The sequence below is a fragment of the Otolemur garnettii genome, unplaced genomic scaffold, assembly GCF_000181295.1.
Source record: "Otolemur garnettii isolate 467f Iridium unplaced genomic scaffold, OtoGar3 scaffold00024, whole genome shotgun sequence".
NCBI classification, from domain to species: domain Eukaryota; kingdom Metazoa; phylum Chordata; class Mammalia; order Primates; family Galagidae; genus Otolemur; species Otolemur garnettii.
The window spans coordinates 13,183,906-13,210,792 of NW_003852419.1; the positions used below are offsets into that span (position 1 = coordinate 13,183,906).

Consider the following 26,887-nt stretch of genomic DNA (forward strand, 5'->3'; position numbering starts at 1 on the left):
GGAACACATCATTTAGGGGCAGCATCTGTGGCTCAGTGAGTAGGGCACCGGCCCCATATACCGAGGGTGGCGGGTTCAAGCCCGGCCCTGGCCAAACTTCAACAAGAAAATAGCTGGGCATTGTGGTAGGCGCCTGTAGTCCCAGCTGCTCGGGAGACTCAGGCAAGAGAATTGCCAAAGTCCAGGAGTTGGAGGTTGCTGTGACGCCACGGCACTCCACCAAGGGTGATAAAGTGAGACTCTGTGTCGTGAAAAAAAAAAAAAAAAAAAAAAAAAGAATGCATCAGTTAGACCAGGCAGGGTAACTTGTTCCTATAATCCTAGCACTTTGAGGAGGGAGGATCACTTGAGCCAGGAGTTTGAGACCAGCCTGAGTCACAGCAAGACCACCATCTCTACAAAAAATAAGCCACGTGTGGTGGCACACACCTGTAGTCCCAGATACTAGGGAGGCTGGGGTAAGAGGATAAGGTTGCTTGAGCCCAGGAGTTTGAGGTTGCAGCGAGCTATAATGCATCCTAGCCTGGGCAATTAACTAAGACCTTGTCTTCAAAACAAATAAACAAAACCATTTTAAAAATTTTCCTGAATAACTACTGAAATATTTCATGAAGCTTGATTTTTAATATAAGGATTATGTTATTATAAAAAGTTATAAACAATTACCAGTTTTCTTCTTTTCCCATTATTACTATATTCCTTAATTTTATGACTGTTAAAAGTAGCTATTTATTGCTCTTTATTTATAGCTTCATAAAGAATGATGAAGGAAGGTCCTTCTCAACTTTACTTATATTCACTCTATTTTATTTACTCACCTATTTGTATGTCTAACTTTGGTTCTAATCACTATTCAGAACTGCAGCATCTAAAATCTCAAATTCTGAAAGTCCCCTCTGACCTTAACCTCCTATCTTTCTATCCTCTCTCACGCTTTTATTTCTTCTAAACCTCCTCTTCCTTCATTCTTATTACAATTACTAGTCTATCAGCTTCCTCCTTTTGATATTAGCTTTCTTCCTTCTTTAATCCTCATACACTATTAATTTCAACTATTCTCCCAAGAATCTCTAGTATTTTCTCCCATCCCACATCTCCTTATTCAGCATCTCCAAGTCTAAATAAAGCGATATTTTAGCGATATTTTGGTCAGTTTCTGAGCAGCTAAGCATTACTAGGTTACTCAACCATGTAGATTGGCTCCAATACAAATGGGTAGTTTCCGTAGCTCAAATAAGCCATCAACCCTGCATGACATACTTGTATTCATCTTTAACTGACTCTTTTTATGATTTCCTCCCAACAGCCTTGCAAAATTTTCCTACTTTCCTCACACCTGATTCCTTCACTATTATTCACATCTTCATGCCTCTTTTCATACTATTCTTTGCATAAAATATCTTTCCTTCCACTCCCCCATGTTTATGACTACTGTTCACTCAGATTCCTCCTAGTAAACTTTTATGTCCAGCTCAAATGTTACCTCCTCCAAGAAGCCTTTCCTCCATGTAAATCATCTCTAACTTCCTTGCACCAAAACAGTATCAAGAACATAATTCCACATCACAGCGCAGACACCATGTCAGAATTTGCTTAAATGCTCCTTTCCCTTACTAGTGGACCAAGAATCATATCTCCAGCACATAGCAGAGAGACTATTATACAGCAAATTCTCAGAAACTATTCAGTGTATGAGCTGATCTTTGTTGAACCATTCCTTCATCACTCACCAAGAACCATATTTACATCCTGATAAGAGGGGCCTCTGCTCTGAGTTCCACTCTGGCCCTCCTAAGGCCATATACTTCTACTGGAACAGTGGTCTATGCAAACAAGGGAATGTACCATCTATATGACACTCCCAATACGTGGAACTCCAAAATTTCTTGCCCAAACACCTCTAACCCTATTTCAGGGCCTGCACAGGCCTGTTCTTAGAATGAACTATGCTACAGATGAGCACACCTTTGGGCCAAGGAATAGCTGTTTGGGGAAGGGAGTACAAGAACTCAGCCTGGGGCGTGCAATTCAGAGTGTTCATAGACATACATATAAGACCTCGCTGTCATGCCAGAAAGAGGTAGGAATGGGGGAAGGAGGTTAGGCTCCACCACTTTCTTTTTTTGTGAAACTGTGACTATTTTCTGTTTTGTTGACCACTAAATCCCCAGTGTGAGTTGCTGTCATTATTTATCCATAAGTTCTAAATTTGAATCTTTCAAGTCATACTGAAAGTATCCTTTTTAAGACAAAAGACTAGAACATATTTAATGATGTTAGCTTAGTTTACAACCTTAGAATGTTTAGGCCTACTGTGGTATGTTAATGCTTTCCCTGGGTCCCCCAACTGTTAGGGGAAGACCTCTCTCTTTCTCTCAAGAGTAAAGCTGATGAGGTTTTATCAACCTAGTTTTATTAATTGTTAAATAAGTAAAATAGGGCTAAGGGAGCATAGGAATAAAATCAGGAATAAAGAGAACATTTAAGATTATTTTCTAATTTTGATAACTTGTAATATATAACATTAAATGACTGATCAAGGATTTAAAACAGCTAGTTTATACCATGTTGGGGGGGGATCATGAAAAGAAAAAATTTTTTTGATTAAAAATAAAAATAGGCCAGACACAGTAGCTCACACCTATAATCCTAGGGACTCTAGGAGGCTGAAGCGGGTGAACTTCTTAGGAGTTCACAACCAGCCTGAGTGAGAGCAAGACCCTATATTAACTAAGAATAGAAATATTAGTCTTCATTGTGGCTGGTGCCTGTAGTCCCTACTACTCAGGAGGCTGAGATGAGCCCAAGAGTCTGAGGTTGCAGTGAACTACAATGATGCCAGAGTACTCTACTCTGAGCAACAGAACTTGACTCAGCCTCAAAAAAAGAAATGAAAAATTAGGTGGGCATGGTGGTGCAAGCCTGTGATCATAGCTACTCAGGAGGCTGAGAGGCTGCAAGAAGCTGTGATAGCCCCACTGCACTCCAACCTACGCAATAGGACACCCTGTCTCTAAAAATAATTAAATGAGAATAAATAACTGGAGGGTATTCTCAAATTTTTGAAAATTGATAAAAATATGGAATGTCTTCATTCCTTCAACATTTACTGAAAAGCTGTGACATCCCAATTCCTATGGCTAGATGGAGTGATACATGCCAGGTACTATGCCAGGTGCTAGTAACATGTAAGACAAAACAGTCTCTAAATTTACCCTTAGCTACTTTGGTAAAGGTACTACAGGATCATAGAAAAGAAAGCAATTACCTCTATCAAGGGACTTCACAGGGGGTTATAGGATGAATATGCATTTGCTAGGCAAAGTAAGGGAAAGGACAGACAGGGGAAATTATTATAATAGAAGCAAAACAGCAAAGACATTAAGAACTAAATATTCACAATATGCTATGCACTGTGCACAAATTATTCCATCTGATTCTTATAACTCTGTGATTCTCTTTTTAACCCCAGTTTATAAATAAAGAAATTGAGAAGCAACTTGCTAAAGATCAAAAAGCTGTACAGAGTTGACACCACAGAGATCATATAAAAGTAAGGTGTGAACAAACATGATTTTTTTGAAGACATAAATAAGTAGGAATGGTATGGCACAGAATAACGATGTCAGCAACCAGCACTACATATGGAGTGTAGCACAACACAAAATAGACATATCTATCCCTGCCTTAGTAGAGATTTTGTCTAATCCCTCCACCTCAAACAGGACACATTATCTCCCATCTTATAAACATAGCACTGAGATTTGGAGACTGTACTAGAAGTACCACTAAAAAGTAGCACAGATAGAACTGAACCCAAGTCTGTATGACTCGAATCCCAAATCCATTCCATTTGACTACATACCTCCCTACTAGTCACTCATTTAACACACACATATCAAGAACCCACTATATGTCAAGCACTGTGCTAGGAATACAGAGATAAATGACACAATCCCTGGCTTCAGGAAATTTACAGGCTAGTCAGTACAGCAAGCAAACCAACAACTGCAATAAACTGAGATAAATGCTACCATCAGAGTACAATAGAACTTCTGTAAGTTGATCACCAAGGGACTGTAACAAACTGGTCAACATATGGGAGTGGTCAATGTAAGGAACTAGGCCTATGGTACTGATACATACATGTAGTGCATGTCTGGTCCATAAAAATTAGGTCAACGTAAGGAGCTGGTCAACTACAGAGGTTCTATTGTATATAGGGAATCCCACAGAAGCAAAAGGATGACTACGTATCCTAAAATGCACCAGGTAATGGCAGAGGAGGAGTGAAGGTAAGTAGGAGTCAGTTAAAGAAAGCAATAGTGAAGAACTGGAAAGGTATTCTAGGAAAGGGCAAAGTGTTTGGAAAGGCACAGACATATGAGAACACAGCTGTTTCTGGGAACTACAATTTTGCTCAATCTTAAACTCCATTTGCATTGAATAGTAGTTCCAGACTAGAGAAGCTGGCAGCAGCCAGATCACAAAGGAATGTGACCATGTAAGCTAGGTAAATACGTTTACCCTGAAGGCAGTGGAAAGTTACTGAACCATTTTTAAAAAAGGAGTGACATGATAAAATCTGTGATTTAGAAAGCATCTTAGACCAAGAGTGGTGGCTCACACCTGTAATTCCAGCACTTTGGGAGGCTGAAGCAGGTGAACTGATTAAGCTCAGGAGATTAAGACCAGACTGAGCAAGATCAAGACCCCTGTCTCCACTAACAGAAAACCAGCTGGGCGTTTTGGCAGGCACCTATAGTCTGAGCTACTCAGAAGGCTGAGGATCACTTGAGCCTAAGAGTTTGAGGTTGCTGTCAGTTATAAGGTCATTGCACTCTAGCCAGGGTGACAGCATGAAACTGTCTCCAAAATAAAAAATTTAAAAAAATGTATTTTTATTTGGCCTATAGTTCTGCAGACTATATAATAAACATGGTGCCAGCATCTGCTTCTGGTAAGGGCCTCAGGAATCATGGTGGAAGTGGGGAGGAGGCACGCGAGAGAAGGACAAAAAGAAAAAGGAGGTGAAAAAAAAAGAAAGAAATAAAAAGGAAGTGTGGTGCCAAGCTCTTTCAAACAATCAGCTTTTGGAGAGACTAAGTAATAGAGTCCATTCATATGGGATCTGTCCATTCAGCCAAAACACTTCCCACTCCCACCAAACCTCACCTCCAACACTAGGGATCAATTTCAACATGAGACCTGAGATAAACATCCATACTGTATCAGAAAGTTCCATGTAATCATATTATAGATGGGAAGAAAACTAGAAGGGGGACAAGCCTGAAGGTAAGTAGGGCAGTCAAGAGCTACTGTATTAATCTAAGAGTTGGGACCTATCTGAGAAATATGAGAGGCATATCAGACAAAGTGGTAATTAAGATAGGAAAGATGACTGCATCAATGAGTATGTTTTTAAAGAAGCAATAAAAACAAAACTCAACAGACACTATGAGACCTAGTAAGAAAAGTTGAGAGTAACCATATTAAAATTCAGAGCCAATGCCATACTTGGTACAAGGGCTGATGTATTTTATATGTCATTTAAGAGTAATTATAATCAAAACATCAGCACAATCTATTTCTGAAATTTTAAGCGTTGATAGGACAAAGGGACATTTCTCAGTTAACTACCTCTATAAGATAAATGGCTTCTTTAGGTACATTTTATGAAGGTTACTCTTCATCTTAAGCATAAGTTGGATGATCATGGGTCAGGGCTTTAATTAAAAAGGATTTTTCATAATAGATGACTTCTGAAATCCATTCAAACTCAGGATTCTAAAAGAAGAAGAAAAGCCGTAACAAGTATATCATAATTAATTACCAAGTGCTCCAAATATAGCTATCCATAGTTAGCAACTGGGGGTGAATCCCAGAGAGAAATTCTAAATATTGTTCTCATACTATTAATAATTTTCTCAGTACCTAAAATCCTAACATACCAGGCGGCGCCTGTGACTGAGTGGGTAGGGCGCTGGCCCCATATACCAAGGGTGGTGGGTTCAAACCCAGCCCCAGCCAAACTGCAACCAAAAAATAGCCGGGCATTGTGGCGGGCACCTGTAGTCCCAGCTACTTGGGAGGCTGGGGCAGGAGAACTGCCCAGGAGTTGGCGGTTGCTGTGAGCTGTGTGACACCACAGCACTCTACCAAGGGCGATAAGAGTGAGACACTGTCTCTACAAAAAAAAAAAAAAAAACCTAAATACCCATATTTTAAATTGTTTAGGTAATATAAATAGCATACTTTTAAAATTTTATAAATATGAAAATTAGTTATAACATCCTAAAGTCTTGCAGGAAATAATATTCAAAATTGGCTACAAAACTGAATGACATCTCAAATAGGAAAATAATTATTCCTATTTCACTGCCACCAAATCCCAAGTCTGACAACTAACATTGAAGAAAAATATTTCATTCTGTTGAAGCAGGAAAATGCCCTGCAGCTTGCAGAAGAGCCCATCATTCTAGATCTCTAAATAGCTTCCCCCTTCCCATTAGTTAAAGATGACTGATGCCATGTCACAAGTTCTTACAGATTCTTTGATTCAGGAGCTACTGAATAAAATCCAGGACTCATCTCTGCATAGAATGAATCCCAAGTCAGTGAATACAGTACAAAATTATGGGACAGAATCAGGAAACAGTGTCACAAATCAGTCAACTCTTCACTTTCAAGGAGTCTGGGTCCAAAACGGCAAAAGCAGAATCACTACATCAATCAATTTCCTTATTCTTAACACTCTAAAAATTCTATCATACAGCTCCATAAAAAAAAGTCTATGTCACATGTGAAATCAGCAATATTTGTGTAACAGGGCAAAAATGTAATTACAAGTATATAAACAGCCAGGTGCAATGGCACATGCCCGCTGGCTTTGCTACTAGGGAAGCTGAGGCAAGAGGATCGCTTGAGGTCGAGTGTGCAGCCTGCAGTGTGCTATGATCACACCTGTGAATAGCCACTGCATTTCCTTCAGCTTGAGCAACTTGGTGAAATTCCCATTTCTAAAGCAACAAAGAAAAGTATATAGACAGACTTTCACTGCTGGCCAAGATGGAGTAACAGAGATGAAATTTATCCTTCTGACTAAAACAACTGGAGGAAAAAGGAAAGTAAAACATTTTGCATGACACTAGACATCAGGCAACAAAGGACAGTGAATCCCTGATAGATGGCAAACAAACATGAATCCAGCAATTGTTCTGGCTTACTGCTTTGGAAGAGTTTCCAGGCCAGACAACAGGGAGGGAGGAAACCAGACAATGCACAGTGGTCTCCCTAAGTTGAGAAGATAGAACTGAGTCTAAAGACAGCAAGGTGGCTAAAGTACACAGGGCAGAGGACCTGAGAGGAGAGAGCTACACAGAAAGATCGGCAGGGGGTATCCCTCAAGTCTTCAGCTGAGTGCTTCCCAGTACATGGTTTGAGTACTACCCAAAGACAATGAAAACAACCACTGAAAGGGATTAGAGGAAACACCACAAAACAGTTTCTGTTCCCACCAGGCACAGTATTCAGAAGGGTTTTGCCTCAATAGTGAGACAAAGTGGTACTGTCTAAAAGACCTTAAAAGCAAGTCCCTTGAAGATCAAACTGTTTCCAAGTAATTTAATGCATCCCAGAGCAAAGCTCAAGATTTTTGTATTTAATGGAATACAAAAATATGCAGCAGCCTCCAAGGTAAAATTTCAAATGTCTGGCATCAAATAAAAATTTACCAGGCATTCAGAGGCAAGAAACAGGGAGAAATATCAGTCACTCAAAATCAATCAAAAAATGTCATACACAGAATAGATACGAACATTAAACCAGTTATAACTGCATTTCCTATGTTCAGAAGCTAGAGAAAAGTCAGTGCATGAAAAAAACAGATTTCCAGAGGTAAATCTATGTCTGAAACGAAAAATGTGCTGGATGGCATTAAGAGCAGATTAAACATTACAGAATAAAAGACTTTTTTTGGGGGGGGCAGTTTTTGACCGGGGCTGGGTTTGAACCTGCCACCGCCAGTATATGGAGCTGGCTCTCTACTCCTTTGAGCCACAGGCACTGCCCAGAAGATTTTTTTTTTTTTTTTTGAGACAGAGAGTCTCTCTATTGCCCTCTGTAGAGTTCTGTACCATCACAGCTCACAGCAACCTCCAGCTCTAGGGCTTAGGCAATTCTCTTGCCTCAGGCTCCCAAGTAGCTAGGACTACAGGCGTCTGCCACAACGCCCAGCTATTTTTGTTGTTGTTGCAGTTTGGCCAGGGATGGGTTCAAACCTGCCACCCTCAGAATATGGGGCCAGTGCCCTACTCACTGAGCCACAGGCACTGCCCCTACAGAAGGAAAGATTAATCAATTTGAAGACATTGCAATAGACTATCCAAAATGAAACAAAGACAAAAAAAATTGAATTGAAGATCAGTAAGCTTTAAGAATCAAGCAGTCTAACATGCATGTGATGAACTTCCAAGAGGGGGAAAGTAGACAAATGTATATATGTGGGTACACATACACACACATTTATAGAAATAATGGGTGAAAATTTTCCTAATTTGATAAAACTACAAACACACAGGGACATGACACTCATGGAACTCCAACCACAAAAAAAAAGAGAAGAAATATATAAACATTTTCATTTACAAAGAGTTCTTGCTTGCAAAATATTGTAAAGGCTGACCTACAACTGACAATGAGTACACAATCTCACATGAACCTGAGTAAAGTGCTTAAAAGAAATCCTAATGATTTCAAAATTAGTAAAATACAACTTTTAAAACAATGCATATTCTCTTGCCCTATCAGGCACTTTATTAAAATTTGTGTTGATCTTATTTTGGCAAATTACTTTTTAAAAAGTGAAAAAATACTTCTTTTTCTTCTTTCTTAATTCTCTTTTCCTTTAATTAATATAGGTCATTTAGAACAGAATTAGGACACTGAAAAAACTTCTAAAGAAACTGGGAGGTGGAACTGAAAATACAGAAGCAGATTGAGGTCTGGAAAGGAGCAAATCACCCCCCCCTCAAAAAAAAAAAACAACCTGGCAACCACTATTTTGGAACACCATTTTGAAAATACACACACATATGTATTTTAAGTATAAAACTGTATTCAAAGTGGAAACAAGCTAATGTATTTAACACCTTAAGTACTTAGAACTCCAAAAACAAAAATCTAAAATTTTTGGGAAAAAAATCATTCAAGTAAAACTGTTAGAGTAGAAAACTAAAATATTTTCCTATTTTTGTGAAAAAATAATTTTTTAGCACACAAATTCAAACTTTTCTGTCTAAAAATAAGCAACTGATGAGATATAAGAGAACAAGTTTTGAGTATCTGCTGTAATGTCTATGCTTCCTGTCATATGGCTTCCCCCAAAATAGAAATCAGTTTAATTATCCTACCTTTTAGCTTAGGAAATAGTAACATATTTCAAAGATAAAATATAATTCCATGAAAAAATACTACTAATAATTCCATGGTGTAGGTGCCAAAAATACACTTACCAACCCTGGAAATAATTAATGTCTACACTCTTTTTTCCTCTCCTAAGGGAAAAAATATATATAATATATGTGTACATTTAAATGACATACATTTCTTTGGGTGCCTATGCAAATAAAACCATTTTAGAAAATGTATAGGGAAATAATACTTCGCTGTAGGGTCAATACACAGAAAAAACAGCACACAAATCTCTTTGGGCACAGAGACTACAAATCTCTTTGAGCACACAGAGAAGTTAACACTGGAACAGTTAGTTAAGGATTCATCTCACACCCTCTTTAAGCAGAAATATCTAAACAGAAAAATGATTTCCAACAAAATACAAAATTGACTTCGATATGTAATATTATCAGAGCAGAACAGACATCTCTAGTAACAAATATTTCTTAATAATGTACTTATTTCCCACACATACAAAATATAAGACATATGAGAACATCTTCAAATCAAAAGTTCCAAACTACTCTTGTAATCAGATTCTATTCAAGAGAAATTAGGATATACATTATTTTGAGCACAACTGAAATACTGTGTTTGATAACCTACATTAATTACTTGGAATGCAAGTATGTTACAATACCTGTAATGATAAAAGTGGCGTTTTTAATTTTACTAATCCAGCTACCAATATACTTTCAATATTCAATCTCCATCTCAAAAACCTACTTTCCAACTTAATGCACACCCAATAGTATAAGACGTAAAAGACAAAGATTTGCCTACTAAATCACCACCTAGTTGTCACCAAGACTTCACATACTTGCATTTCAAAAGCTATATGAATACCTTAAAATGATCCTGGAAATATTAACCACCCTAATAAATCGCACAACAAATCATCTAATTAGACTTCAGTTATTATAAGCACTTAAATTACTTGCTCCAGCAAGAGTCTTCACCAGTCAGGAACAGTTGTTTGAAATTCTCTCTTCTGAAATGTTATTACTTCACCAGTTTCAAAATGTGAGCCATTTATTTTCAGATAAAAGGTCAATAAGAAACATTTATGCATTAAATGCACATAACTTTACAGATGAGCCTTTTTTCCCCTCTTAGGACCAGATTTCTCACTCTCTCTTATTTACCAAATTATCAAAGAAGGCACAATGTGGTTTGGATTTCAGCACTGAAGACAATAAACGACAATACACGGTTGGCAGAATGAAAAATTAAAGTTTCACGATTTTCACAGGTAAAATTACTGGATTGTGATATACGGGCTGGGCTTGTAAGATTATTATTACACCTTTCATGATCCAAATTGGTAAGCCACTTGAATTTTTCCAGCCAAAAAACCAAATTAGGGGCTTAAAAGGTAATGTCTCAAAGTTCACCGCATGCTATTTTTAAAAGAAAACAAGTTACCTAGAAAAGAAAAAACTTACATTTGGAGCATGACCTGGTTCAAGAATACCCCATCCACCAAAGCCACATATTCATCCAGGTTGGTCCCATTTCCTGCAGCCAGAGGTCCAAACGTTTTAACCTAGAATAGAAGATCATCTCGACATGAACGCCCACCTCCATCTCTGCAGCCACAAATAACACAGCAAAATATACAATGAAGGACACACACTTACCCAAGTGACCAAGGGGCTGGTCATGAACTGCTCCAGAAGGGGAGTAAAAACCTCGTTCTCCATTTTACAGACTAAGTGTATGAAAAAAGGAACTACCACAAAAATACGCCTAGGGAATTGGTCACTAAACGTTGAAGAAGTAAGTAAAAATCAATGAAAGTCCATGCTGGCAAGGGAGGAAAAACCCATCGTGGAGGAGGGGGAAAGTCCCTCTCCTCAAAAAACACCCCAGAGAGAAATCAGCCGAAATCCCGAGAAGTAGCTTCGACGGCCACCACGAGCAGCAGCCTGCGCTGGAAATGTCTGTACCGGGCGAGGAGGGGCACAGAAAAGGCATCTGGAGGAGGAAGGGAAAAGGGGCTGGAGCACAAGACAAAAAGCCCGTCAAGGTTGCCCAGCTCCTGGAGGAGCCAGACCAGGGACACTGCCCCCAATGAATTAATCCCACTGTGGGCTAAATGAAACACCACGTTAGATACCACGTTAAAGGTTCCGAGGGGCCGCCAGGCTCGACCTCGCGTTCCGCTCTACACGTTCCACCCACTGGGCAGGGCGTCCCTGCGACCCGCGGAGCCCCCGCTGCCCGCAGCCCCTCACCACCGACAGGCAGGGCTCGCCCCTTTCCCCCGACCAGGCACCATCTCTCCGCAGCCCTCAAGCCTCGCTCCAGCCCCCTTCCCCTCCCAGGGGGTGGGGGCTTGACTGTGCGTCCCTAACCCCCCAGCTTCTTCAGCCCGGCCAGCCTTTTCAGCGTGCCTCCGGGAAGCCCGGGCACAAAATCACCGCCGCGCTCCGACCTCCTCCTCCGCCCTATCTGGAGGAGCCGAGTAACGGCCTCAGAACCGCAGTGCCGCATCACAACCCCACCGCTCGCCGCGCTCGGCTGCCGCCAGCCCTCCGTCAAAAGGAGCGCGCTGCTCCCTCCGCGCCGAGATCCTTCCGCCGGCTCCCCGCCCCTCCCGCGCCGCTGCCTCTGGATTGTGGGAGAAGAAAACCGCTGCATGAGCGCGCTCGCGCGCGCGCGCGCCCCTGGGCCAGCCCCGCCGCCGCCCAAATCCTGGCGGCTGGCGCGACCGTGCACGCGCGTTCGCTGCAGCTGCTGCGGTACCCCGCTCCGCTCGCGCCCAGGACTGTCGCCAGAGCCTGGGGGGCGGGGACGGGAGGGCAGAGGAAGGGGTCTGTCTGCTCGCTCATGCCTAATTATGGTTTATTTCCTCTCCGAGTGCTTTCTTTGATGTGTGAAGGAAAGGGAACGAAATCCTTCTCTTCTAAAAACATGAGGGATGCAGGCAGCCTTTTTCGGACGGTTTGATTTGATCTGTTTAGCATGCTCTCTTCTCAGCAAAATGGAATAGGAAAACTCACTGCAGCAAATGGCTGAGGGACTTGAGCCGCAACTTGACTATTTTTTCTCCTTCTCCTCCTTTTCCTTCTGCTTGTTCTTTTTATAAAATCCAATCCACTCAAGCAGGAATGTTCTTCAAAGTCGCAAGTGAAATCTAGTGGGGTTCTAAATAACCAAAGCCGTCTTTCAACATGTTGGTATACCCTGACTGGAGCAAATGTGATTCAGACATTGTTTTTTGACTATTTGGCCATTAAAAACAAACACAATAAAGAGTTATAAAGAGAAAACATTTGGAAGTTATCCCGCTTGAGTGACGGATTACATATTTGTCATAAATCTTCATGCTATGCATAACTGGAACCTCAAAATAATCTTAACAGTTCCCCAGTAAAATTAAATGTTACTCTTCATTTCAAAGGAAAGTAAAGACCTTTTTCCTGGGATAAAATGGGCAGGTAAAACACAATCTTTTTTTTTTGGAGAAAATATGATGTATTACAATGTGTGCTGTGTTTACATTTACATAAATGCCTGCTTTGAGTACTTAATAGATTTTAAATTAGCAATAAAATTTTTTTGTTGTAACACTGAATTAAGAAACAGCACAATTTTGGCTCTGCGGCTGGGCGTCTGTAGCTCAGTAGTTCGGGCCCAGGCCATGTACACCAGGGCTGGTGGGTTCAAAGAAACAGCACAATTTTTTAATCAGGTAGTTGAAAGTTCTGGAGTGGAGTCTACCTATCTTGTTTCCAATTCTTACCAGCTGTGTGAACCTGGGCAAGTTACTGAGCCTGTGCTTCAGTTTTTTCACGTGTAAAGCATGGATAAGTAATAGGGTTAAATTGCCAGCATATGGTAAGTGTTCTATAATTGTTACTGATGTTTTTATCATTATTCCCTTCAAATGAATCGTCTTTAGGAAAAACTTGACATGTAACTTCTACTTTAATTCAATTACAGGAAAAAGGATTATGCTTTGGAAAATGGAGAAATAAATGTCTTTCTAAAATCATCTTAATTAAAACTAGGATGGATTCATGTGGTACTTTGCTAGATGATATACATAGAAGAACCTTGCCTTTCCCTGCCAGTGTGCAAGCCTTGAGACAACCTGGTTGCTAGCAATCTTTTCCTTCTGTTCTTGATGACTCTTTCTTAATTGCGGTTCTTCACTTGATCAATCAAAAGCAGACAAAGGAGAGTGGGCTCCAAGAAGACTACATTGCTTTCAGGAGCAGCCCAGTGCCTGACATGTCCACTTCTCTTTATAATTCCTTAAAGGTTTGACAAAACAACATGGGTGTATTCATGCCTATTCTGGGATTAATCCTAAAACAGATCAACCTGCTACATTCATAGATGAAAAACCCATAAAGTATTAACAATAAGTACAGCCGGTTAAGCGCATTTGGGAGTGATGACTGAAGGGTTATCACAGGAGTCATATATTAAGATAGCATTGTTTTTATCTATCTGCATTTAGTACTCAGCCCTCACAGAAATCTGGATTCCCCTCTAGAGCCATATGGTCCCAGATGCTTCCTGGTCTATCTTTAGGTTTTACATATACACATACACATATACACACACATACGCAACAAAGAAACATGAGGAGTTAATTGTAAAAACAGGAAACTTTAGACCAGACTGAGATCTACAGGAACTTACTTGAAAACCTACCAATTCACAATTCTCTACTTTAACAGCAGCCTTGAAAACGCTTTATAATATCTCAAGAGTACAATCAGGAAATCTCTCTGTCTGGCAAAAGAGGGATTGTATGTTATACACAATTTAATGGTCTTTGACTTGCAATGTTCTGTAAGATTAAATCCAAAAGTTTCTTGTCCTCCTTTCACTTAGCAAGAGACTTCTCAAGATTTCTTCAAAGTACATTTGTTTTGTACTTTGAAGTCATTTATTTGCCTGCTTGCATCCTTTCTTAGAATGTTAAATGCAGCCGGAAGAGACTTTGGAAAAATGATACCCATCTGGTTAGGGTATCAGTTCTTCCCTCATCTCTCTTCTTATTTGAAACTATGTATTTGGAATGGACTGTAGTCCCATTTAAAAATAGCTAGAGAATGATTTTCTCCATCTGTTATAATTGAGGCTTTTCACTCCAGGTTACAAACACTTAACATTACCCATTTACCAACAGCACCTATATTTGCCTCCACTCGTGTCTATCTGGATCTAGAGGAGGTGATAGACTCAGCCAGAACCAAGCACCTTGGTGTCATATATTTTGTAAGTACAGATTTGCAAAGTTAATCACATTCGTGAGCTAGTACAATAAAAATAACACAAACACAGCACGGAATGGCACTATTGTTTATAATAGCCCCAAAGTGGAAATAACCCAATGTCCATGGGTTGATTAATGAATAAATAAAATGTAGTATATGTACATACAATGGAATATTATTTGGCATTAAGAAATAAAGTACTGATCATGCTACAACATGAACCTTGAGAGCATTATGATAAATGAAAGTTAATCACAAAGGACATCATATTATAAGATTCCATGTATGTGAAATGTCCAGAAGAAATAGATCTATAGAGACAAAAAGTAGATTAGTGGCTGTCTAAGGCTGGGAAATGGGAGTGATGGCCTAGGGGGCAGGGTTTCTTCTTAAGAAAATGAAAATATTCTAAAATGATTGTGGTAATGGATGCACAGCTCTGTGAATGTCCTAAAAGCTTTCGAATTGTACCTCAAATGGCTTGATGTCATGGAATGTGAATGTGTATCTCAGTAAAGTTTTTCTTGGCTAGGCGTGGTGGCTCACACTTGTTATCTCAGTACTCTGGGAAGCCAAGGCAGGTGAATTGCTTGAGTTCAGGAGTACAAGATGGGCCTGAGCAAAAGGGAGACACCACTGCTACTAAAAATACAAAAATTAGTCAAGCGTGGTGTTAGGAATCTGTAGTCCAAGCTAGTTGGGAAGCTGAGAGGATCACTTGAGTCCAAGAATTTGAGGTTGCTTCAAGCTATGACGCCATGGCCATCTACTCTAAAAAAGCTTTTCTTTCTGTTTATTTTTTCTTGATTTTTTTCCATTTTTTCTACCTTGCTCTGTTGCCTCAACTAGAATGCAGTGATATTATCATACCTCACTACAACCTCAAACTCCTGGGTTCAAGAGGTCCTCCCGCCTCAGCCTCCTGAGTAGCCAGGACTATAACCAGATAATTTCTCTGTTTTGTTGTTGTTGTTGTTGTTTGTTTGTTTTTGAGACAGAGCCTCAAGCTGTCACCCTGGGTGGAGTGCAGTGGCATCACAGCTCACAGAAACCTCCAACTCCTGGGCTTAAGTGATTCTCTTGCCTCAGTCTCCCAAGTAACTGGGACTACAGGCGCTCGCCACAGCTATTTTTTGGTTGTAGTTGTCATTGTTTTTTGACAGTTTGGGCTGTATTTGAACCTGCTAGCTCTGGTATATGTGGCTGGCACCTTAGCTGCTTGAGCTACCAGTGCTGAGCCTAATTTCTCTATTTTTGTGGAAACAGGGTCTTGCTATGTTGCTCAGGATGGTCTTAAACTCCTGATCCCAAGTGATCTTCCCACCTCAACCTTCAAAAGTGCTAGAACTATAGGTATGAGCCACAACCCTGAGCCTCAGTAAAGCTTTTTTTTTTTTTGAGACAAAGTTTCGCTCTGTCACCCTGGGTAGAGTACCAGGGCATCATAGCTCACAACAACCTCCTGGGTTTAAGCAATCCTCTTGCCTCAGCCTTCTGAATAGCTGGAACTACAGGTGCCACCAGAGTGCCCGGCTAGTTTTTCTATTTTTAGTAGAGACTAAAAATAGGCTGCTCAGGCTGGTCTCAAATTTCGGAGCTCAAGCAAGCCACCTGCCTAGGCCTCTCAGAGTGCTAGGATTACAAGTGTGAGCCACCACACCCAGCCTCAAAAAAAGCTTTTTAAAATAAAACCTCACAGCCTTTATGGCTGTCTTTTAAAAAAGAAAAAATGAATGATACTATTGCCTCATAAAGATTTTTTTAATGTCATCAAGAAATCTAATCTTATCAGCTTTCCAAAAGGGCTCTATTGATCTAATGAGTAAGATCTTTCTTGATCTAAGAAATAAGATATTTAAATCACCTAAGAATACAGAAGACATGTTTTAATTATCCAGTTTTAAAAGAAATATAGGAGGAAGGAAGAGAAAGAGAAAAAATTAAGCATGTTGCTTAACTCATTGACCTTCAGTTTTGTCAGTTGTAAAATGGGCACACTACTGGACATCTAATTAGACCAGGGGACTTGTAGAACTATTCCGCATCTCAACTGAGAAAAGGAAAGGAAAGTTGGAAAGACGATGGGGAAGAGAGAGGGGTCCTCCTTTCAATCCAATATCAATTGCTCTTCTTCAATGTCCTATTTCCATATTCAAAACAAAGTGAACTATCTCAAATTTGCTGTAATACTCCATGTGCCAGTGCCTCTACAGGTGTTACCATCCCTGTCCAGGCCAACTTGTTGCTTGCTACCCAGGCCAACTCCTACTCATCCCCTAGGATTTAAGGATTCCTTCTTTAAGAAGCATTCCTCTACCTCAAGTTGGGTTGACCACTTCCATTTTTGTCCCTGCAGAGTATCAAATCTCCCCTTTATTTCTGCAACTGTGATAGCTCTGCAAGGCAGGTATTTGACTATAGTCTATTCTCATTTTATTCATCTTCATTTCCCTGTGTTTCAGGCAGTGCCTTGCGATAGTGGCTATTCTGAATCAATAGATGAAAGTCTTCCGTCAACCACAGTAACCCGTTTAGGTTAATTCCTGACAATTGGCAGGAGCTCACCACAAAGCAACTTCTGAGAACTATTCCAATTAATTAATGACCGTGAGGAGACATTAACTTGAGTTTCTTGCTTACCAGTGAATGCAAAGGAGCAAAGGATTGGCTTCAAGACAATTCAAAGGCTTTTAGAATATTCACAGCACTGTGCATCCATTACCACAATCATTTTAGAATATTTTCATTTTCTTAAAAAGAAATCCTGCACTCTAAGCCATCATCTCTATTTCCCAGGTCATTAAAAAAAAAAAAAAAAAAGCCTTCAAGGGCAGCGCCTGTGGCTCAAAGGAGTAGGGCGCCAACCCCATATGCTGGATGTGGTGGGTTTAAACCCGGCCCCAGCCAAAAACTGCAAAAAAAAAAAAAAAAAAAAAACGCTTTCAAGATACCTTTTTCTCAAATCTGTATTTTTTTTTTGCAAGCTGAACACGGTGGCTCACACTTGGAATCCTAGCAGTCTGGAAGATCAAGGTAGGAAGATGGTTTGGGGTCAGGAGTTCAAGACCAAATTAAGCAAGGCCAAGACCTCATAGAAAAATCAGCCAGTTGTGATGGTGTCTGCCTATAGACCTAGCTACTCAGGAAGTTGAGGCAGGAGGATTGCTTGAGCTCAGGAGTTTGAGGCTGCAGTGAGCTATGATGCTGTTGCTGCACCTTAGCCTGGGTGACAGAAAAGACTTTGTCTCAAAAAAAAAAAATTGTATATATATAATTTTTTTTAGAGTAAAGCTTAGAGGAATACTAAGCATCATATAATCTTTTATTTCTCAATCAGCATATAATGACATTTATCTTCCTCAACACCTAAACTATTTTTTTTATAATTTTGGTGGAAATTTTCTAAAGCTATGTTATATTTTTAAATATATTTAAATATATGTAATAGCATATCTGAACATAAATCAACCTTTCCTTATAGTAATTACATCATTACAATTGATCTAATTGTGTTGTGCTTTTAATACAGTGATAAATTCAGAGGCTTTCAAAAAATGCAAAGGGGGTGCAGTACTTACCTTGATTCTGTTTGTCAGCTTGGTAACCAAGACCTGGTGTCTTTTCCTGTCCCCTTTGATTCCTATTTAGTAGCCACCATGTATGACTACATTTCCACCCACATTGGCCAGGCTGGTGTCCAGATTGGCAATGCCTCCTAGGAGCTCAACTACATGATGGCCAGATGTCATGTGACAAAACCACTGAAGGAGATGACCCCTTCAACACCTTTTTCAATGAGAGGGGCACTGGCAAGCATGTGCTGAGGACAGTGTTTATAGACCAAGAACCCATGGTCATTGATGGGTTCTTGGTACCTATCACCAGCTCTTCCACCCTGAGCAGCTTCTCACAGGCAAGAAAGATGCTGCCAGCAACTATGCCTGCAGGCTCCACACCATTGGCAAGGAGATTGTTGACCTTGTCTTGGAATGAATTCTTAAGCTGGCCAACTAGCATACAGCTCTTCTGGTCTTCTTGGTTTTCCATGACTTTGGTGGAGGAATTGGTTCTGGGTTTACCTCCTTGCTGATAGAATGTCTCTCTGTTGTTTATGGCAAGAAGTCCAAGCTAGAGTTCTCCATTTACTCAGGCCCCCAGGTTTCCATAGCTGGCGTTTCCATAGCCCTACAACTCTATCCTCACCAGCCACCGTCCTGGAGCACTGTGATTGTGCCTTCATGGTAGACAGTGAAGCCATCTACGACATCTGTTGCAGAAACCTCAGTATTGAGTGCCTGACCTACACTAACCTTAGCTGCCTTATTAACCAGATTGTGTCCTCCGTCACTGCTTCCTTCAGATTCGATGGATCCCTCAATGTTGATATTACAGAATTCCAGACCAACCTGGTGCCCTCTGCCTGCATCTACTTTCCTCTGGCCACATGTGCCCCCTGTTATCTCTGCTGAGAAAGCCTACTATGCATAGCTGTCTTATAGCACAGATCACTAATGCTTGCTGTGAGACAGCCAACCAGATGGTGAAGTGTGACTCTCACCATGGTAAAAATGTGGCTTGCTGTCTGTTGTACCATGGTGATGTGGTCCCCAAAGATGTCAATGCTGACATTGCTAACATCAAGACCAAGTGTAGCATCTAGTTTGGGGATTGGTGTCCCATTGGCTTCATGGTTGGCATCAATTACTAGCCTTTCTCCGTGTTACCTGGTAGCGACCTGGCCAAGGTACAGAGAGCTCTGGCATGCTGAGCAACACCACAGCCATTGCCAAGGTTGGCTCACCTGGACCACAAGTTTGACCTGATTTACGCCAACTATGCCTTTGTTCACTGGTATGTGGGTAAGAGGATGGAGGAAGGAGAGTTTTCTGAGGCCTGGGAGGACATGGCTGCCCTTGAGAAGGATTTTGAGGATATTGGTGTGGATTCTGTTGAAGGAGAGAGAGGGTGAGGAAGAAGGAGAGGAATACTAATTATCCGTTCCTTTTAGCACTGCAGCATGTCATAAGCCCAGAGTTTCAGCTTCAACATTAGCTGACAGGCATTAAAGCTTTCTGATTAAATTCTCAGTCAGTGGTGTGTCTTACTTTTCCATGTGTACCTGCAGATTTTTTCCATCATTTCTTAAAGTAAAGGCTTTAAGGGGAGGGAGGGAAGTGCAAGGGTGTGCTCACAGGCTCCAGACAAACACATTTTGAGTTTTATTTTACTTTGAATAGCTTTCCTATCTTCTTTTGTGGCTGACCATATTTCTATCTATCTATAGTCTTCATTTAAATTTACTGCTTCTAATTTTCTGTGTGCTAGGAATACATAGATTGTTAAAACAGTCTGAAAGAATTAATCTCTGAGCAAAGAGCTGATGATGAGATCTCCTGTGAATAAAATCTATGGATTTGGGATAGGCCTAAAAGATCTCTTCATGTACTGTCTTTGCTTACTTTCAGTTTCCTGGGGTGTTTGTTTGTTTGTTTGTTTTTGAGGCAGAGTCTTTTTCTCTTACCCCAGCTACTAGAGTGCAATGTCATAATCATAGCTCACTGCAACCTCAAGTGATCCTCCTGGATCAGCCTCTTGAGTAGCTGGGACTACAGGCATATACCACCATGGGAGACTAATTTTTTCTATTTTTGGTAGAGATAAGGTCTTGCTGTTGCTCAGGCTTGTCTCCAACTTCTGATAAAATAGACTTTTAGAAGGTGAAAAAATAACTGTCCTAGGGCAGCGCCTGTAGCTCAAAAGAGTAGGGCGCTGGGCCCATATGCCGGAGGTGGCGGGTTCAAACCCAGCCCTGGCCAAAAACTGCAAAAATAAATAAATAAATAAAATAACTGTCACATTCTGATTGTAAGCTTATTCTTCACTTCCACTATTTGCCCACTTACATCCTAGAGACAGACATTAGCAATAAGTAGATGAAAGAGAACTTAGCCTGTGATAGAACAGGTGATAGATCATAAATAAAACAGATGCACATCCCATGTGGTGGGCACTAGCCTCTTGGTGAACATTAAAGAAATATAACTGATAAATTACACAGCATGACACAAAAGCTTAAGATCTCATAATAAAAGAAATACAAACTGGGCATTCTTGGGTATAATAATACCATCTTCAGGACATGACTTGAATTTGTCATGCAGAATTTCCTGTAAGAGAAATGAGCACAAAGATTTCTACATAAAGAACCATTGTCACTTTTATGGTACTGAAAATGTGTAAGTGAAAACAATTAAATATGGGGGAGGCACAGTGGCTCACACCTGCAATCCTAACATTCTGGGAGGCTGAGGAGGGAGGATCCCTTGAACTACCCTTTGTATAAAGTAAGTATTTAGAGCATACAAAACACAGAAAAGATGGTATCTAAATAAGGACGAAAGAAATAAAGCTGCAAATACTGTATGTCATTCAATCAATTAGTTCAAAGGTTAGCAAACTTCTGTAAAGGCCAGATAACAAATATATTAGGCTCTGTGGGCTACCAAGTCTCTGTTGCAACTACTCAACTCTGTCATTTCTACTTTTCAAACTTCTGGTACTATGTATAAAGAAACAGAGGGAGCTGACAAGTATATTAACAACCTGCTTAAAACTTGTGTGACATCTATAATCTGTTAATGCAAAGTATTAACCAGTATTTATTTTACTGACAAATATGGAATTAGTGCCTTGCACACAGTATATGCTCTATATTAGTTGGATGAATGAATTTGTTGACATAATTAATTCATTTTTCATATCTGCATTTAAGGAATTTGATTTTTTTCTATAGTACATCATGACACTCAAAGAGAACTTGATTTTTAAGTAGCATGAAATGTAATTTATTAAAATACATTATTTAAAAAAAATAACAAAGTAAAGTTAAAGTGATTATGGGGCATAAATTACTTATGCTTCACTTATCTGTGTTCCTCATTCACCATAGAAACTAGAACCTCTACACACAAACCAACATTCACCAAAACCCATTTGATAAACATTTATTTAGAATGCATACCTATTTAAAATCACTTACTCCTTATTTTGAGCACAATGGTAGGATAAAAATGAAGTGCCGAAACACAATCCCAAACCAAATATTCATCAGAAAAAGCGAATGGTGTCTATTTGGTAGTCCAGCGCTGGTGTTAGCCATTGCCATTACTGCTTCATGAAACCTGGTCAGTTAATTACAGAGGATGACTACTGCAACCAAGTGGTCAAAATAATAAGGAAGCAGCTGAGATTGGCCAAGAGAAGAGAAAAAGGCCAACCATCTTGCAAGACAATGCTCTACCATATGTCGCTCAAACAATGCTGCTGAAACTACAAAAGCCAGACTGGGAAAAACTCTCTGTCATCTACCATATTCACCAGACCTTGCACCGACTGACTACCACTTCTTCCAGGCTTTGGGACACTTCTTGCAAGGAAAAATATTCAATTCCCAACAAGCTGTGGAAAACGCCTTTTGTAATTTCATTGCCACTCACCCTCCAGGCTTCTCTGCTTGCATAAACAAGTTACCTATAAAGAGACCAAAACTGGGTTAACAGTTGAAGTGCATACTTTGATTAATTGTACTGCTTCTTGTTTGAGATATAGTAAACCAAACTTTTGCCTCAAAATCAAACATCTCATATTTAACAACCAAATAAAAGCAAAATGGACAACAAATTGGAGTTTATGCCTTTTACTTAATATTTGATAAAACTCAATGAGCTTTTTCCAAAATCATTATGAAATTAACATAGGGGACAGCTATGGTACTTATTAAAACAGTATTAATAAATAATACCTCCCAATACATTTATTGTTTTCTAATCACCAAGTACATTGCCCATATTTTGCAATACATTAATCATGTGAAGATTTGGGCTCTAAATTAGGAAGAAAGATTTATTTCTAATTTTTACACCTCAGAAATTCACACACACCTTTTGTGGCAATGTACTGGTAGACAGGCTTTCAAGCTCGGAGTCTATTTTGATTCTACAAGGCAGCCTGCTCTCAGCTTTACATCTCAACTCCCTTTTTCGTTTTAGTTTAAGATATGGCAGTGATATAATAATTATATTATGGTAGCTACAAACAGGTTTTGAGTTTTGGTAATTTTGAATTAGTTACCCAGCTGTCTCATTTTTGTTTATTTTCTCCTTTATTTACCATGTCTCTATCTAACTCATTCTTGAATATATATGTTTTTCAACAGGCTCATAAGGACAACGGCCATATTTTTCCTGCAGTGCAATGCGAAAGCATTTTTCTCTTACTCAATTAGCAACCACATATCAAATTACAAAGAACTGGCAAAAATCAACACGATTTTATGAATAGCGAATCCTGCTGAACTAATTTACTTTTTTTTTCCTTTTATGCAACTACAAAACCTGGCAGATGGTATAGCAATGATCACCACTACAAAACATAATCCGTGTCTACCTACTGGTTTATACATCATGTGTTTTCAAACATACTGTGGTGCTCTAGTCTGAGGTAGGATCACGAAAAGAATGCTTTCCTCTCTCCTCATTCCATTCTTGAATGCTCATCTCAGCACACAGGCATTAATGAAACGGTTACCGGCTATTGAGCATGCCACGTACACACAGATTGTAACCATCCCTTGCCTCCAGAGAAGCAGAAAAGTAGAATTCCACCTCATTTAGAAATCAAGTGACCTGGTACTACCAGGATTTCTCCAAACTGTAAGTAACATAATATAGGTATCTCTGTACTTCTGCACTCAAGGACCTCCATCTTAACCAGTACTAAAAAAACCCTGACTGCTAAAAGGCAGTGAGGAAAGTAAAATTAACCAAAACATTTCTATATATTTCAAAAATAATCTATTAATAACATCTCATGGTCCCTGAACTTGTAAGAAACACCATCCACATACCTTACTTGTAACATTACTCTGAAATGTTATACAAAGTGTTTTGTCCAATATGAGAATTTCCTCTTTAGTCCTCTTCTCTGTTTGTTCAATGAACACACATTTTGTTCTAGTTGCATTATTTTTTTCTTTTTTATTGAATAGTAACTATGTACATTAATGCACTTCTGGGGTATAGTGTGGGGTTTTCACACGCAATCCGAAACACTTCCATCAAACTGGTTAACATAGCCTTCATGTCTGAACACATATTTTGAATAGTTAGACGACACCAGGCACTGGACCTATGGAGATGAATGAGATATATCTTGTGACACACAAACCCTCATCGACCTTATAGTCTGCTAGGACTGCAGTCCTCAGCCAACCTCCCCCTCCACTGTGCCCCCAGCACAGACACCACTGGTCCATGGCCAACAAGGAACTGGGTAGCACAGCAGGAACAACAGGTAAGCCAGTGAAGCTTCATCTGTATTTACAGACACTTTCCATCCTTCCCATCACTGCCTGAGCTTTGCCTCTTGTCAGATGGGTGGGGCATTAGATTCTCATAAGAGTGAAAACCCTACTGTCAACTGTACATGGAAGGGATTCTAGCTCAGGCCTCCAGCTGATTCCACATTGTGGTAAAATGTATAACTATTTCATTATATATTACTATGTAATAATAATAAAAATAATGTGCATGATAAATGTTGAATTATCCTGAAACCATCCCTCTCCCACTTTGGTAGGTGGGAAAATTGTCTTCTGTGAAACTGGTTTCTGGTGTCCAAAAGATTGGAGACTTTAGCAGCTAAGGAATACAAACTCATTATTCTAAAACGGTGCAATGCATAATAGTATATGCTAATGGAAGGAGAAACAAGTTTCAATTTTAATGGAAAGTAAAAAGGTTCTTGCAGAAAAATAACTGTTGAGGCTGACCTTGAAGGAAATGCAGGTGTTCCATCTGGAAGTACAGGGAATTTCAGGAAGATAAAAAAACAGAAGCAAAGCATGAAGAAGAATACAGGGTGTTTGGGAAGCTATGAGTATCATTATGGGGCTAAAGTAGTTTCCAAAGGGACAATAGGGAGAAATGAAAGTTGAAGACATAGTGAGAAGAAACCCAAATGTCGTGCTAAAGAACTTGGCCTTTGGGGCAGCACCTGTGGCTCAAAGGAGTAGGGCACCAGCTCCATATTCCAGAGGTGGTGGTTCAAACACAGCTCCGGCCAAAAACTGCAAAAAAAAAGGAACTTGGCCTTTATCCTGTGGGCAGTAGGGTATACAATTGAAGGCTTTTTTTTTTTTTTTTAATCAGGGGAATAGCATCAGATTTTTCTCTTAAAAAGAAAATTCTAGTAGCACTATAGTGGAGGCATTGGGAAGAGGCAGAGAAACCAAATAAGAGTCTCTCCTACTAAGGTTTTATAGTTTCAGCGTGTATTGCCTTTGTTTCTCAAAAATTTAATACTGACTTTTTTGAACTTTGGTTGAGACAGAAGGTTGTGAGTCTAGCAACTTGTTCATGTTGCCATCTATTGGCAGAAAGGAAAAGAAATTACTGTCAAGGGCATTATTGCACATTGCATGTGCTGATGATATTTCAGTCTCCCTAAAATAATATTTGTTATGTTTGGTAACATGAAAAACACCTGCCAGTGTAAGTTAGCCAAATGCTAACTTATTTAAGAAAGCAAAATAGCCGGTGCAGTGGCTAACACATGTAATCCTAGCTCTCTAGGAAGCCAAGGTAGGTGGACTGCTTGAGCTCAGGAGTTGGAGATCAGCTTAAGCAAGAATGAGACCCTGTCTCTACTAAAAATAGAAAAACTAGCCATGTGGCATGGCAGGCACCTGTAGTCCCAGGTACTTGGGAGGCTGAAGCAAGAGAATCACTTAAGCCCAAGAGTTTAAGGTTGCTGTGAGCTGTGACACCACGGCACTCTACCATGGGTGACACAGTGAGTGAGACCCTGTCTCAAAAAAAAAAAAAAAGGAAAAAGAACATTGGTGATTTATGGGAGGAGGTTAAAATATTAATATTAACAGGATTTGGAAGAAGTTGATTCCAACCCTCATGGATAACTTTGAGGGGAGGAACTAACTGCAGATGTGCTGGAAATAGCAAGAGAATGAGAATTAGAAGTGGAGCCTCAGTTGGGACTGACTTGCTGCAATCTTGTGATAAAATTTTAACAGATGAGGACTTGCTTCTTGTGGATGAACAAAACAAGTGATTTTTTGAGATGGAATCTATTCTTGTTGAAGATACTGTGAAGATTGTTGAAATGACAACAAAGGATTTAGCATATTCCATAAACTTAATTAGCATGTGGCATGTTTGGAAGTATGACTCCAATTTTGAGAGGTGTTCTACTGTGGTAAAATGCTGTCAAACAGTATTGCATGCTGCAGAGAAATCTTTTCTGAAAGCAGGAGTCAATTGATGTAGTAAACTTCACTTCTGTCTTAATTGAAGAAATTACCACAGCCACCCTTGCCTTCAGCAACCACCAACCCAATCAGTCAGCGGTCATCACCATCAAGGTGAGACCCTCCACCAGCAAAAAGATTGCATCTCAGTGAAGGTTCAGATGATTGTCAGCATTTTTTGGCAATAAAGTATTTTTAATTAAGGTATGCACATTTTTTAGATGTAATGGTACTGTACACAATAGACTACAGTATGCTGTAAATATAACTTTATGTGTATTGGAAACAAAAAAATTCAGATGACTCCCTTTATTGCAATACATGGATTCACTTTATTGCAGTAATCTGGAACCAAACCTGCAATATCTCTGAGATATGCCTGTAAATAAAATCATGATGCCTTCATTTGTTTCTTTAAGATATGTGTGTGGGTATCCTCAGGAGATGAACTGAGATATGATTATTTGTTTCCTTAAGATATGTGTGTGGGTATCCTCAGGAGATGAACTGAGATGTGATTATTTGTATAACTAGAAGTTAAGAGAGGGTTACAGAGAGGTCTCCATGCCAGAACATTTTTGTCTTTGATCTTCTGTGGTTGTTACTGTCTACACTAGTCCCTTGCTACTCAAAGCATGATCTCTGAGGTATCCCTGTGACTGTAACACAATGGTGGTTGTTTGTTTATTTGTTTACTTACTTTTGAGACAGTTGCCCAGGGGAGAGTGCTGTGGCATCCTTATAGCTCATAGCAACCTCAGTCTCTTGGGCTTGAGCAATTCTCTTGCCTCAGCCTCCCAAGTAGCCACAATGGCCGGCTATTTTTTGGTTCAGTTGTCACTGTTGTTTGGCAGGCCCAGGCCCTGACAGCCCC

General features: G+C 39.8%; 1 protein-coding gene and 1 pseudogene across 12 annotated transcripts in view; one reads left to right on the plus strand and one right to left on the minus strand.

Annotated features, from left to right (window-relative positions):
• The window catches only part of CCDC88A (coiled-coil domain containing 88A), a 121,960-nt gene extending 109,978 nt beyond the window's left edge, over positions 1-11,982 (minus strand). For all 12 annotated transcript variants that reach the window (XM_023512091.1, XM_012804042.2, XM_023512092.1 and 9 more), the window contains exons 1-2: positions 11,094-11,982; positions 10,899-10,999 (exon numbers count right to left, since the gene is read on the minus strand). In XM_023512091.1, coding sequence (XP_023367859.1) covers positions 10,899-10,999; positions 11,094-11,156 — 164 coding nt within the window. In that variant the 5' untranslated portion in view covers positions 11,157-11,982. The remainder of the gene's footprint in view (positions 1-10,898; positions 11,000-11,093) is intronic.
• A 6,364-nt stretch (positions 11,983-18,346) lies between these two features.
• On the plus strand, positions 18,347-19,681 carry LOC100960265 (annotated as a pseudogene).
• Positions 19,682-26,887: the final 7,206 nt, after the last annotated feature.